General features: G+C 41.2%; 1 protein-coding gene across 8 annotated transcripts in view; it reads right to left on the bottom strand.

Moving 5' to 3' along the window:
- sgce (sarcoglycan, epsilon) overlaps positions 1-15,423 on the bottom strand; it is a 140,376-nt gene that overhangs the window by 48,483 nt on the left and 76,470 nt on the right. For 3 of the 8 annotated variants that reach the window (XM_078422652.1, XM_078422690.1, XM_078422681.1), the window contains exons 2-3: positions 1,307-1,432; positions 26-183 (exon numbers count right to left, since the gene is read on the bottom strand). In XM_078422652.1, the coding sequence (XP_078278778.1) occupies positions 26-183; positions 1,307-1,432 (284 nt within the window). Of the gene's footprint in view, positions 1-25; positions 184-1,306; positions 1,433-11,539; positions 11,645-14,368; positions 14,516-15,423 lie in introns of those variants that run through there. The other 5 variants (XM_078422624.1, XM_078422633.1, XM_078422661.1 and 2 more) reach the window with 3 other exon arrangements.

Here is a 15,423-nt window from a genome sequence, read left to right as displayed (position 1 = left end):
CAGAACAACAATGTTACGAACATACCTCAATTATTGTTGGTTCGTCAGCATTCTCATTGGTTGGTGATCCATAAAGTACGCCGTCACTGTATGGAGTTCTTTGAATGTATCGCAACCAGCCAGGTCTGTCTGGGTATCCTTTCAGATTAGTCTTAAATGTAATTGGATCATTCTTGGCATCAGCTAAATCAAAATGTGCAACATGTGAGCCAAGTAATTTTAAACCACAGAAAATAAAATCTGGATTTGTTTATTTCAATCACTGAATTCTATTTTGATCCAATATAGTTTTATACCTGAGAGTGCATTCCATTTAGGATCACCAAACATGGTTACTATTGGTGCAGTAAATCAGACATGTAGATAATTGATAATCTCATTATAAATTAGTTCCCTTGGTGGTTCAGTTGAGTAATGCACTGGAGCATCAGTCCTTTACTCTGCCAAATTTGGTGATCTTAGTCAAGATAGCAATTTGATAAGAGACAAATAAACTTAGTATCAACAAACAAAAAAGATAAACTCTGTTGCAATATGCACTGTAAATGTTTTCCAATAAGTTCTAGCTACCTATTGCTGAAAATGTAATATTTGGGCATGAAGCCCATAGTCATATAATCTACATTCACCACCAAGGCACTCATGAGAACACAGATGAAAGAGTCAATGCCTTAAAATTGCTGGAAGTATCACATTTCAAAGCCTTTTATTAACCAGGCAAGCATAATCATTAAAAAGGTTTTTCTTTGACACATTTCTATTTAGTTATTTTCTATTTGAATGTGATGACTTGTACTCAGCGAAGTTACCATTATTCATGTATGATTCGTGACAACAAACTGTGGCAGTCTGATCAACTGTGGCAATATTGGGGCTAATATAATCCAACTCTGCTATTCACTAGCACAGATCTGTGATAATTGTACATGTACACAGAGATTTATAACTTAAGTACATAATTATAATAATTTACAAATTGGTAAATGTTAATAATTTGTGAAAGAGTGAGTTTTCACAGAAAAACTAATTTTAATTTTTGTATAACAAGAAGCATATGTAGCCAAAACAATGTGGATTCCTGTCCAGCGTCTCATCTCCAAAGCTTTGTGCAAATTAAAATTCCATTTGAAAACCGTCCAAAAAATTATATGGCAAAGCCCTTACAAAAAAGCTAATTTGCTTCAGAGGCCAAAATTACATTTCTCCTCAATTGTATATCAGACAAACAAAGCAAATGTATAGAAAGTTTAAACAAGTCTATGGTAAGTTTAGGGCAATTCAAAGGAATCAGCAGAAAGATACTGACCAAGTTTCATTGAATAGGGAGGAAATTCCCCTTTAAAGTACTCTCTCTTCAAAACGTGCACAAAAAGAACTCCAGAAAATGGGTAATGATTCCGATCTGATTGCACTTGTGAAAAGATGGAATAAACTAAAAGCAATGAGAAAAAAATATTAATAGCACAAATAAATCAGTTATATAATAAATTGTTTTATACTCATTAGTACAGGCTGTTTTGATCAACTGGTCAAGATGCACTATGCCTACTATATCTTCAGTATTTGGTCACTAAAGGAGCTCAAATTAAATAGTAAAAATGCTGTTTTAATAATACATTAAAAGATTCCGAAGTTAAATACAATTAATCAAATATTATTAAATACAATTAATCAACTATTTTCAGTTTAGCAGCTCACATTAATATTTTTGCTAACAGCCATGTAAATCTCTCAATTTTATGCCCATATCCCCATCCAAAAGAATTTAATATGTTCTCATGAAGATAAATTCGAGTTTCACTGCACCGTAATTGGTACATGTGACATAAACTGACCTTTGAACCTTTGAAATACTAAAATGTTACTGCTATTTTTCATGTCTCTATATATGCATGTGATCTTAAGACTACATCCTTTATCTGTACACTGTGGTTGGCTTGATTGTATTTATGTGTAATTTTATCTCTGACTGCATGCAAAACAAAAGCGTTCACAGTACCTCGGTACATGTGACAACAATAAAATAAACTTTTAAAATACTAAACTATCAGGAAATGTTGCATCTTTTTACTTTGGCATTAGCAAAGTTTTTGGCAACAGGTAGGAGCAAATCATGTACATGTGAACAACTGGGAAATATAACACCTTAATGTAATGCAACATAATTTTATTTAGCATTTATGCAAAGACTTAAATACATTTTAACATCACAAACAATAATGACCTATTATAATAATAATCATTTTCATTTAAAAGTAATCTGATTAGTGAATGATCCAAAACAGTTATCCAAGGTTAGGTCAGAATTTAAAAAGGAAACAAGTGAGGCACAACATAAAATTATTGATTAATTGTTTGTTAATTTTCATAAATGTTCTGCTAAAGTTGATATTCAAGAGCTATTGGAACTGAATTCAAGGACATCAGTGGTTGCAAAATTTTCAGGGGTAGCACCAACCCATTTTCTCTCAGGCATGGAACAATCATTTGCAATCCCAAATAATGTAAAGAATCAGATTTTACAGTTAGAATGTTTTATCTTAAAAAACACCACAAAGCAGTTTCCTCTGCCTCTAAAACAATGCAAAATATTTAATGTTTACTAGACCAAGTGGACCTGTTGGGCCTAAACCTCTCCTGCATTGGTGCAGCACCCTCCTAAAACGTTACTGTATAACTATTTTTTTTAAATGATTGGAGTGTTGACAAAATAACATCCAAGAGCCCCGAAAATCTGCTAGTCTGGCACACCAATGCCCGTGCATTCTGGGTAAATGGAGCTTTACTACACAATGATAATTAAGATGCTACACAGGCATAATTCTAAAGAGACCCAAACATAAGAAACATATAAAATTCTTAAGGGGTTGGAGAGGCTAGATGCGGGAAGATTGTTCCCGGTGTTGGGGGAGTCCAGAACCAGGGGTCACAGCTTAAGGATAAGGGGGAAGTCTTTTAGGACCAAGATGAGAAAACATTTCTTCACACAGAGAGTGGTGAGTCTGTGGAATTCTCTGCCACAGAAGGTAGTTGAGGCCAGTTCATTGGCTATATTTAAGAGGGAGTTAGATGTGGCCCTTTTTGCTAAAGGGATCAGGGGGTATGGAGAGAAGGCAGGTACAGGCTACTGAGCTGGATGATCAGCCATGATCATATTGAATGGCGGTGCAGGCTCGAAGGGCCGAATGGCCTACTCCTGCACCTATTTTCTATGTCTATGTTTCTATGACAACAGGGGGAGAGTTTGGAGAATTGTACATCAAACATCACAAGTTCTCCCCAAATATATCATGCCAAATTATTCATATGTTCTATCCAAATATATTGTGTGTGAAATGTATCATTTGTATTACTAATAAATCAAAATAGCTATCACTCCATACTTTGTGAATTTATTCAAGAGATTTACTATGTGCTCACTAAAATAATGAAACAGATTACAGTCAGCATGAGCAACCCACACATATAAAAAAAAGGCTTGGAGTTATTCCTACGTGGGAATTTACAGAGGACAGTGACAGTCATGAAAGAAGAGAACATGCAATTCGAAGGATCTACCAACCCAAAAGCAACAGGCTTTCACAACCTCTAGGAAAGCACCTCAGACAAGGCACAGGAGCTTCCCATGGAATGCCATCCTAAGTCATGGGAATCACAACAAACATTTGTTCCATTGCTGAATTCAATCTGCTATACATTGGCGAAACACTGGCAAAAATCTTAGAGGGTAATGACAATTAATATTCAGCTTCATCATCATTATTCCACCATATCCACTGATTTAGATGGAGCTCTAGGGGCTAGTGGAATCAAGGGATATGGGGAGAAGGCAGGCACGGGTTATTGTTTGGGGCCGATCAGCCATGATCACAATGAATGGCGGTGCTGGCTCGAAGGGCCAAATGGCCTCCTCGTGCACCTATTTTCTATGTTTCTATATCCAAACCAATATTTCCACCAATTTCTTTAGATCAAATACAGAGCATTCCATTTGACACCCAACAAAGTGAAACAACACATTGTAATCGTTTATCTGGACCCTTTTCTTCCCCGTAAATGGTGGTCACCATGCCCAACCTTCTCTTTCTGGATAACAAACCAATTTATAGAATTACTCCACAACCTACACTGAGCAGTGGAGAGGATTTCATAATTGCCTTATGCCTTCAAATGTCTGTCTATAATTTTGTAAACACCGAAAATAACTGCCTGGTACAGGTTATCTTGACGATTGGAAATCTACTGGATAATTTATTTGATAAATGAGCAGCGCACATACACTTTAGTTGCTTTCCTCCAGTATTATCATTATTAATCTTTATCTGGAAAACAGTAATGGTACTTCATGTCAGAATCTTAACCGGCATGCTTTGATTTAAGTACTTGATGCATCATTGTTGCATTAGGTTTCAGCCCAGTCTTGCAAGCCACATATGACTTTGCAAAAGAGCTGCCAATGTCTTACGTTTGTGTGATTCACAATATTAATGAATGATAAGCAACTTACATTTTAGTGGTAAATGTAATCCCAGAGGTATTTTCAGATTACATTTGGTATAGAGTCATTTAAAAAACATATTAAGATGGATTATTAATTGAATGGTCAAAGAGTAAATTTTAATGTGGGGAAAAGAGGGAAAGGAGAAACAGGTTTGCAGAAGAAATTCCAGAGCTCATGGCTCAGGCAGCTAAAGGTTCAGCCACCAATTAAAACAAAATAGAGCACTCAGAGTTCAAGAAGGCTGGAGGGAAGACAATCTTAAAAGAACAGGAAGACACAAGATCATGAAAGCATTTCAATACAAGAATGAGAATTTTGAAATCAAAGTATTGACAGACCTGGAGCTAATGTTTACAAGAGAAGAGTATGTGATATGATTTCATAGAGGGGCAGAATACTGCACAAGCTCAAACTTATGGAAGATGACTTAGAGAGCACCCTGGCAGAAGTAGCATTGAGTTCAATCAAGACTATATCTCAGGCCAACATCCTGGCCTCACTGCTGCTGCTGACCTGCAAATCGGACTGGTCCATGAGCCACAACAGATACTGAAACACTGGCCCTGGGTGAATGTTACCATATATATACCATATGTAATCATATTTTTCATATTTTCTTATGGCATAGAGGCCATCCAGCCCACTGAGCCAATGCCAGCTGTCAGAGCATTTCCATCTCTCACATGCCAATCATCCCTCTCCAAATTCACCTGCTATCCACGTACCGCAGGGGTCATTTATAGTGCTCAATTAATCTCACAAACAGCATGTCTTTAGGATGTGGAATGATGTCAAATAATCTGGGGAAAAACCAAGCTGGAAAGGAGGAACATGCGAACTCCACACAGTCAGACAAGGTCAAGATGGAATTTGGATTTCTGGAGGTGTGCTACCCAGATTAAAACTGCCAACAAACCCAGCAACTTTGAGGTGTTTACCCTGCAATTATTTGGTTTTCAATCCCGAGCAGCTCGTTAAATTGTGTTCTCTTCTGTATTTATAATTGACTGAATTTCAGTCCATTTCACTATTTGGTAAGTTTCAATGAGGTCCCCCCTCATCCTTCTCAACTCCAGCGAGTAGAGGCCCAATGTTGTCAAACAGTCATCATACAGTAGGCCATTCGGCCCTTCGAGCCAGCACCGCCATTCAATGTGATCATGGCTGATCATTCTCAATCAGTACCCCGTTCCTGCCTTCTCCCCATACCCTCTGACTCCGCTATCCTTAAGAGCTCTATCTAGCTCTCTCTTGAATGCATTCAGAGAATTGGCCTCCACTGCCTTCTGAGGCAGAGAATTCCACAGATTTACAACTCTCTGACAGAAAAAGTTTTTCCTCATCTCAGTTCTAAATGGCCTACCCCTTATTCTTAAACTGTGGCCCCTGGTTCTGAACTTCCCCAACATTGGGAACACGTTTCCTGCTTCTAACGTGTCCAACCCCTTAATAATCTTATACGTTTCGATAAGATCCCCTCTCATCCTTCTAAATTCCAGTGTACATATACAAGCCTAGTCGCTCCAGTCTTTCAACATATGACAGTCCCGCCATTCCGGGAATTAACCTAGTAAACCTACGCTGCACGCCCTCAATAGCAAGAATATCCTTCCTCAAATTTGGAGACCAAAGCTGCACACAGTACTCCAGGTGCGGTCTCACTAGGGCCCTGTACAACTGCAGAAGGACCTCTTTGCTCCTATACTCAACTCCTCTTGTTAAGAAGGCCAACATTCCATTGGCTTTCTTCACTGCCTGCTGTACCTGCATGCTTACTTTCAGTGACTGATGCACTAGGACACCCAGATCTCGTTGTATGTCCCCTTTTCCTAACATGACACCATTCAGATAATAACCTGCCTTCCTATTCTTACCACCAAAGTGGATAACCTCACACTTATCCACATTAAACTTTCCATCACCTTTGGAAACTTTTATTGCTGTCTATCAACATGAGGACCAAAGCTGTGCCAATGAAAGTCAAAGAAGCCATTATGAGACTTGAGAAACAAGAATAAAACTGTTAGAGACATCAGCCAAACCTTATGCTTACCAAAATCAACTGTTTGGAACATCATTAAGAAGAGAGCACTGGTGAGCTTACTAATCACAAAGGGATTGGCAGGCCAAGGAAGACCTCCACAGCTGATGACAGAAGAATTCTCTCTATAACAAAGAAAAATCCCCGACAGATCAGAAATACCCTTCAGGAGTATAGTGTGGATTTGTCAATCACCACTGTCTGCAGAAGACTTCATGAACAGAAATACAGAGGCTACACTGCAAAATGCAAGCCACTGGTTAGCTGCAAAAATAGGATGGCCAGGTTACAGTTTGAGAAGAAGTACTTAAAAGAACAACCACAGTTCTGGAAAGATGTCTTGTGGACAGATAAGACGAAGATTAACTTATATCAGAGTGATGGCAAGAGCAAAGTATGGAGGAGAGAAGGAAATGCCCAAGATATGCCCAAAGCATACCACCTCATCTGTAAAACATGGTGGTGGAGGCGTTATGGCCTGAGCATGTATGGCTGCTGAAGGTACTGGCTCACTTATCTTCATTGATGATACAACTGCTGATGGTAGTAGCATAATGAATTCTGAAGTAAATAGACACATCTGCTCAAGTTCAAACAAATGCCTCAAAACTCATTGGCCGGCTGTTAATTCTACAGCAAGACAATGATCCCAAACATACTGCTAAAGCAACAAAGGAGTTTTTCCAAAGCTAAAAAAGGTCAATTCTTGGGTGGTCAAGTCAATCACCCGATCTGAACCCAATATGCTGAAGAGGGCTAGCCCCCAAAACAAGCCTAAGCTAAAGATGGCTGCAATACAGGCCTGGCAGAGCATCACCAAAGACACCCAGCAACTGGTGATGTTCATGAATCACAGATTTCAAGCGGCTACACCTGCGGTCCATTTGTCTTGTGTTTTTGTTGTTTTTTTTGTCCTAATTGTAGTTGTGATGTGGTGTTTTTGTGTTGTGTACTATGTGTGTATGTGGGGGGGAGGGGGGGGAACTGTAACATTGTAAATATGTATCCCTTCCGAACGGAGACCCGACCTTTGTTTTCTGGGCCGTGTCTCCGTTCCATCTGCGGCCTACCATCGGCCCAACTCCTGGAGCTGGCGGCCTCCAGGGCTCTGGTTCGCAGAGCCCGCGGATCGGACTTACCACCACCGGAGCCGGCCGTCTTCGGAGGCTGCGGGAGCGGCTGCGACTCGCCTTAGGCTCGGGCCGCGTGGATGCCGACATCGGGAGCTCCAGCAGCAGCAGCGGGTTCGCCCGCCCCGGATCACGGGGCTTGGGTCGCGGACATTTCACCGTCCGGCGCGGCCTAAGATAGGCCGCGGGATATTTCTCTGCTGGGCGGGGGCTTCAATGTCGGGAGCCACGACCGCTCCGACGTGCAGCAACAGCGGCAGCAGCGTGTTCGCCCGCCCCGGATCGGACTTATCATCGGCGGAGCCGGCCGTTTTCGGAGGCTGCGGGAGCGGCTGCGACGCGACGCGCCTTGGGCTTGGCCCGCTGTGGACCGTCCGGTGCGGCCTGCAACCACAACAGCCTGACTGCGGGCGAGGACAGCAGGAGAAGGGAAAGACATTGTGGCCTTCCATCACAGTGAGGAGAGGACTGGAGGAGACTCACTGTGATGGATGTTTCTTTTTTTGTGTGTTTTTGGGGTTGGGTAATTTTAATGCCTATTTAATGCTTTTATTGTTGGACTGTGTTTTGGGGGTTTTGGGGTTGTGTAATTTGAATGCCTATTTAATGCTTTTATTGTTGGACTGTGGGTGACCGAATTTCGTCCAATATTGGATGACAAATAAAGCTATCTTGATCTTGATCTTGATCTTGATTCATTGCATGCAAAAGGTGTGCAACAAAATACTAAACATGAATACTTTCATTTACATGACATTGCTATGTCTCAAACATTATGGTGCCCTGAAATGGGGGACTATGTATAAACACTGCTGTAATTTCTACATGTTGAAACCAAAATGTATAAAAAAGGCCTTTGTGCACTTGACAATGTGATTTTTTTCTATTACAAATCTCAAATTGTGGAGTACAGAGGCAAATAAACAACTGATGGGTCTTTCTCCCAAACATTATGGAGGGCACTGTTTGTTATTCCTCAGATCATTGTCGTAAATCTCATCAGGACCCTCTCCAGCACCAGCACATCCTTCCTCTGATATGGGGCCCAGAATTGCTCACAATACTTCAAATGCGGTCTGACCAGCGCCCTATATAGCCTCAGTATTACATCCCTGTATTTATATTCTAATCCTCTTGAAAGTTAGTATTGCATTTGCCTTCGTTACTACCGAGTCGACTTTCAAATTAACTTTTGGGGAATCCTGCACCACCTCCACCCTAGTCCCTTTGCACCTCCGCTTTCTGATTTCACTCCTCATTTAGAAAATAGTCTATGCCTTTATTCCTACTACCAAAATGCATGACTCCACATTTTGCTACGCTGTATTCCATCTGCCGCTTCTCTGCCCACTCTCCCAACCTGTGCAAGTCCTTCTGCAGAGTCCCTGCTTTTTCTACACTACCTGCCCCTCCACCTATTTTCGTAATACCTGCAAACCTAGCCACAAAGCCTTCAATCTCCTCATCCAAATCATCAATGTAGAACGTGAAGAGTAGCAGCCCCAGTACCAACCCCTGAGGAACTCTACAAGTCACTGGCGGCCAACCAGAAACCCCACCCCTTTATTGCCACTCTTTGCCTTCTGTCATCCAGCCAACCTGTGGATGTGGAGGAAGTGTTGGAAGGAACTGCAGATGCTGGTTTATACCGAAGATAGACACTAAATGCTAGAGTAACTCAGCGGGTCAGGCAGCATCTCTGGAGAAAAGGAATAGGCCTGCCTTAACATTCATTCCTTCCACCACTGATGCACACACTAACCATCTCCAAAATGCATTAGTTACCCACACAAACTTACAACCTCTACCACCAGGAAGGACAAAGGAAGCAGGTACAGGGGGACATGAACACCTGCAAATTCCCCTCCAAGTTGGGGTGAAGTGCACGTCCCATCTTACACCAATGCTGCTTAAGTGGTAATGGTCAAGAGCTTCATGTTCCTACATGTAAATATCAGTAACGTGGTCACAGTCCCATCACTCTGATTCTACAACCAAGAAAACATATCAATGCCTCTACCTCCTCAGTTGACTAAGGAAATGTGGTATATTTCCAATTACTTTTGCCAGTTTCAACAAATGCACCACAGAAACCATCCAAGCAGGATGCACTACAGGACTATGCCCCTGTACACCACAGAAACCATCCAAGCAGGATGCACTACAGGACTATGGCCCTGTGCACCACAGAAACCATCCAAGCAGGATGCACTACAGGACTATGGCCCCTGTGCGGACCTAGACCTTCCCATCACTATTGTTCGCGATTGAAAATAAAGCCTGTTGTGTGGGTTGGCCTTGCTGCAAGTGCCAGTCCAGTCATTGTTGATCCGGTGTCATGACTGATGCCACACCATTTACAAAATATCATCCTCATTGCTCACCCTTCCATCCAGCCTTGTATCATTATTCAACCTGCATATATTATATCTAAAGAGATTAATATTAATTGCAAAAAGTCTGACAAACATACTAAAACATAGATCTTTAAAAACAAGTCCCAGTTCTCATCCTATTGTCACCTCATAGGCAATGTGAAGTTTAATTCAAGCAAGTGTGGTATGTTGCATTTCGGAAGTTAACTGCAAAGGAAAGTATGCAGTTAATGGCATGACCTTCAGCAGCTTTGATGTTCAGATGGATCTTGGGTCCAGGTTCACAGCTTCCTGAAAGTGGCAAAAGTAGATAGTGTGGTAAAGAAGGCAAATGACCTACGTCTTTATTGTTCAGGGCTTTGAGTACATGAGTCAGGAAGTCAATATTGCAGCTTTATAGGACTTTGGTTAGGTTGCATTTGGAGTATTGTGTTCAGTTTTGGTCGCCCCATTACAGGAAGGATGTGGCAGCTTTGGAGAGGGTGCAGAAGAGGTTTACCAGAATGCTGCCTGGATTCAAGGGTATTAGCTATAAGGAGGTGTTGGACAAACTTGGATTGTTTTCTCTGGAACATCAGACGTTGAGGGGAGACCTGCTAGAAGTGAAAAAAAGTACGAGGCATAGATAGGGTAGGCTGTCAGACTATTTTTCCAAGGATAGAAATGTCAAAGTCCAGAGGGCACAGCTTTAAGGTGAAAGAGCCAATGTTTAAAGGAGATATGTGGAGTAAGTTTTTATTTAAAAGAGAAACCGCTGCCAGGTGAGGTGGTGGAAACAGACACAATGGGATCATTTAAGAGGATTTTAAGATGTGCTCATGGTTACACAATAAATGGAGAGATAAGGATCACATGCAAGCAGAGGACTTAGTTTAACTTGACATCATGTTGGGTACGGAAATGGTTCTCTGTTAAGATTCTTTTCCTGAATGGAGCTAGAAGTTCTTCACCATCCACCTGAGCTGGGGGATACAGTCGCCACTGCTACACCAGAGTGTTAACTGAGATTGTTATCTGACAGCCTGTTCCCTCAGTAGTCAGGGCGTTATATCCATGAAAATGATGATACAAATAAATTGTGTTTTTTTACTCTCACCATTAAAAACACTATTGCCATTTAGCAATTATCCTTTGGAGTGAGTTTATTTTTAATCTGAAGTGTTCGCATTGCAGGTACACATTTACTGTACACAAAATGTGGCACTGGAGCACAGTATAGTATAAATCAAATGTCATCATGTCCCTCTTTATATTTTAAATACATTACACTGAAAACAAATGCTTGTACAGTGTAAAATGAAATTATAATTAAATTGAATTAAGCCAGTAAGCATATTTAGAAGAACTCATGTTATCAAAATGTCAGTGCTTTTCCAAATAGTTAGAAAATAAGGACGACACATTAGGTAAATATTATGACAAATTTGAAGTGTTAAAGACAAAATGTGTTACACTGACTCTATTAAAAACATTTTGACATAACTGGACTCACCCTCCATCACCTTAGCAGTCTTACTCCTGCTAACGAGATAACTGTTGATTCCATTATTCTCCCATATTTTGATTTCAATGCCATCTGTACAGCTTACGAAACAGACTTTTCAAAACAACACAACATTAAAAGGGTACTTATTGCTACAATGTCAATGGCCAAGAGTATTATAAAAAGAAAATCTAAGTGGAGTGCAAGTTATGCATCTGTGTGATATTGTCCTACGAGTGGCCAGGAATGGAATTAATTTTTAGACTTTACCATGATAGACTGCATTAATTTTATATGGATTTAACACTCTACAGGTTGGTGTTGTTGACTGAAATTGGCGAATTTGAAGAAGACGACACATTTTAGCTACCTAAAACAAATTATTGGTACAACTGAGCTTTGATTCCTCAAAAATAAACACATATTGAAAAAGGTATAGTCTACATTTGGTCTATAAACCTCTTAAGAGCTTCTGAAGCTACTATTCTCCCAGAGAACTCTTCCATGTTGCTCCTGTAACTATGATGGAGTGCTGCCAAGGCCAACTCCTGTTTCTAGCATTTGTTCCATTGTGCAATGCCAGTATTAAAGTCATTACAGACATCTAATACAACCAACTAGTCTAGGACATTCACTCAGTTGGTAAGAAAGATTAGCAGTTGCGGGAAAAGGAAGTGAATGCCTTGGAAAATACTGCATCACATAACTGTCTGCAAAGCCCTGGGAGAAGAGAATAAACAGTTCTGCATCTTGGGTGATTCGCCTCACACATGGAATTTTCCAGATGACAGGCTCAAGAACTCTCACTGGCATCTCCCCAAATTTACACTCCACCATCACATTTGACAACACAGGTGGCAAGAGCAGTAACTGTTTAGCCGATGAACCCATACCACAGCAGCTTCCCCACAAAATTCCATGGCCGTTTCTTTGATGCAGAGACCACGGTTCAACATTTTCCATCCCCACCTTAGATATCATATTTGCCATCTGCCCAAGCACCAAATAGTTTAAGACTTAATTACTTTGTAAATGACAACGGTGGACAAAAAGCAAAACGAGTCAGCCAATAAAACAGATTCATCATGCTTATTTATCTAGCTCCAACATATTATGTTTTATCTCCACTTTCCTATCGTATTAGGATTATTGTGCCTCGTGTTCCATCCTTGTAGCTCCTACCATCAATAAAGGCACTTTGTTCATTGTATGAATTCGTTCACATAGAAATTTATTTTTGACTTCAGTAAAGTGGCAACTTATCAAACAAAAGCTGAAGGACAATAGTGGTGTCGATAGCAAACAATATTTGTTGAACCAGCTGCGTGCCTTTGCCATTCACTTAATACCTCTTTCATGTCTTGACTGCAGAGCATTCTACACTCAGGCATCAGAGTTCATTCTACTTGGCATTTAATGTTTCGCAAAATTATTCAAATCTATTTATGAATAAAAACCAAGAATAGATGTCTTTTTGCTAATATTTAAAATAACTGAACTTAATCTGACTTACAAGCTTTTAAGTAGCAGAAATTGCAACAGAGCTATCTACTTTTGAGAAACATTGAATTGATGTTTGAAAGATACAGCATGGAAACAGGCCCTTCGGCTCACCAAGTCCACACAGACCCGTCCATACTAGTTCTAGGTTATCCCACTTTCTCATCCATTCCCTACACTCTAGAGGCAATTTACAGAGGCCAATTAATCTACGAACCATCACGTCTTTGGGGTGCAGGAAATCAGAGCTCCGGGAAGAAACCCACGCAGTCACAGGGAGAACATGCGAACTCCACGTAGACAGTACTCAAGGTCAGGATCCAACCCAAGTCTCAGGCGCTGTGAGGCAGCAACTCGACCAGCTGCGCCACTGTGCTGAATCATCCAGATTAATTTAAAATTTGCGCCATCCTAAATCACGCTACATCTTGTTACTACTCTGCCCTTATTTAAAAGGATTGTTTGTTTTTTTTTAATCAAATATTTAGCTATAAATAATAACTATTCATTAAATATTTATTGATAACACCACCATATTCAAGAGAGAGTTAGATTTAGTTCTTAGGGGCAAAGGTATCAAAGGATATGGAGAAAAAGCAGGAACGGAGTACTGATTTTAGATGATCAGCCATGATCATATTGAATGGCGGTGCTGGCTCGAAGGGCCGAATGGCCTACTCCTGAACCTATTTTTCTATGTATGTACTCATTATTTCTGTGTATTATGAAAGTAAGATTCCACAATTATTAAAACTGTATTTAGCAATAACATGCCATTCTGGTTGAAACTGATTTTAAAAGGAGTTGATCAATGTGGGGGCGGAACAGTGCTCGGATTAATGCGAAGGGGTCAAACATTAACATTGCATCGAGGGATCACAAGCCGGAACGACGGCTGTCCTTTCCCTCCACTGATGATGCCTCCCCAAAAGCCGTCCATCACTTTGTGTATTTATCCTACATCAGTTTCTAATGTCAGACAGAGAACGGGCAATCCAGCAAGCAAAAAACTGTTGATATCTTTCACATGCCCGAGTTGGTCAAAGGAGGAGCAACGGAAGGCTCAGCAGAGAACGGTGCCCGAGCTGCTGGGAGTGCGCTGAACTCTGCTGCGATGCGGGCGGTACCCGATGAGTAAATACCCCGATGCTACGACTCCTTCACTCCCAAGGAGCCGGGGACTGGGCCATGCAAGGCTGGGCAGGGCAGTGTTAAATAACGCAAGATGAAAGGCTGGGTTGGGTGGGAAGCATCAGTCCAACGCACAGCATTCCGGGCGCTCCTCTCCATCGACAGATGGTTTCGAGGTGTCCAAGTGAAGATAGATGTATGACTCACCAAGCAACAAGGCGATGCAAAAGGCGACGCTCGCCATCGTCCTGGGGCGTGGGCGTGGGCGTGGGCATGGGCGCGAGCCTCGGCAGCAGCAGAACAACCCCTGGAAATGGAATGTAGCCCGGAGTGCCGGCCGCTCGGCATCATGGGAACAGCAGCACGATTGGTCCCCGCGATGGCTGCAGAAGAGGGAGGCTGCAGAACAAAGATAAAGCAGTGGCGGGCTGCAGAGGGAAAGGGCTTCAAGGATTGCGATAGTGGGGCTGCAGAGGGAAAGGGCTTCAAGGATTGCGACAGTGGGGCTGCAGAGTGCGAAAGTCGGGTTGCAGGGTTTGCGATAGTGGGGCTGCAAGGACTGGGATAGTGGAGCAGCAAGGATTGCGATCGTGGGGCAGCAAGGGTTGCGATAGTGGGGCTGCAGGGAGCAAAGCAAAATGAAAAGTGCATCGCAAAGAAAGGAATGTCAGTCTTGCAGAGGACAAGAAGACGACAGAGAATTGGGAAGAAATTGCAGGTAAAGGAGTAAAGTGAGGGTTTAGAGGGGTTTCAAAGAAAGTGTGGAAAGAACTTTCAAAAGGCTTGAGGCAATTAATATAAACAGGGCAATCATAAGTCAAATAATCTAAATTGCCATTGTTTTTTGTGAATGTGACGAATTCAGTAAATTATTCAGCCGTAAGAGCCATCACAACCACTTTTCTTCCTGCGCAGTTGATTTATCCCTGCTCCATCGGAGATTTCGGCAAATGTTAGTGCATCACTACACATTATTATTTTGATTAACATCCCGATTGTTCTGTATTGTAAATATGAATAACTTTTAAAATTTTAAGAATCATAATATTGTCTTCATGAATACTTTTGTCTCAATTGGTATCATGCCTATTCTTTATATTCCATAATCAGTTTTTTTAATGCATTTCAGATTTCTGCATCAGTTTGTTTCCAGTAGTTATGTTAGTTATAAAATGGATGAACAATAATCTAAAGTTAAACACTGATATGGGACTTGATCTGCTTGAACATAATCAGATATTCAAGATACTATATTCCAGTAA

This window comes from Rhinoraja longicauda, chromosome 2, assembly GCF_053455715.1.
Source record: "Rhinoraja longicauda isolate Sanriku21f chromosome 2, sRhiLon1.1, whole genome shotgun sequence".
In the NCBI taxonomy this organism is placed as follows: Eukaryota; Metazoa; Chordata; class Chondrichthyes; order Rajiformes; family Arhynchobatidae; genus Rhinoraja; species Rhinoraja longicauda.
Note: the sequence above shows the minus strand (reverse complement) of the source record. Positions and strands in the feature narration are given on the sequence as shown.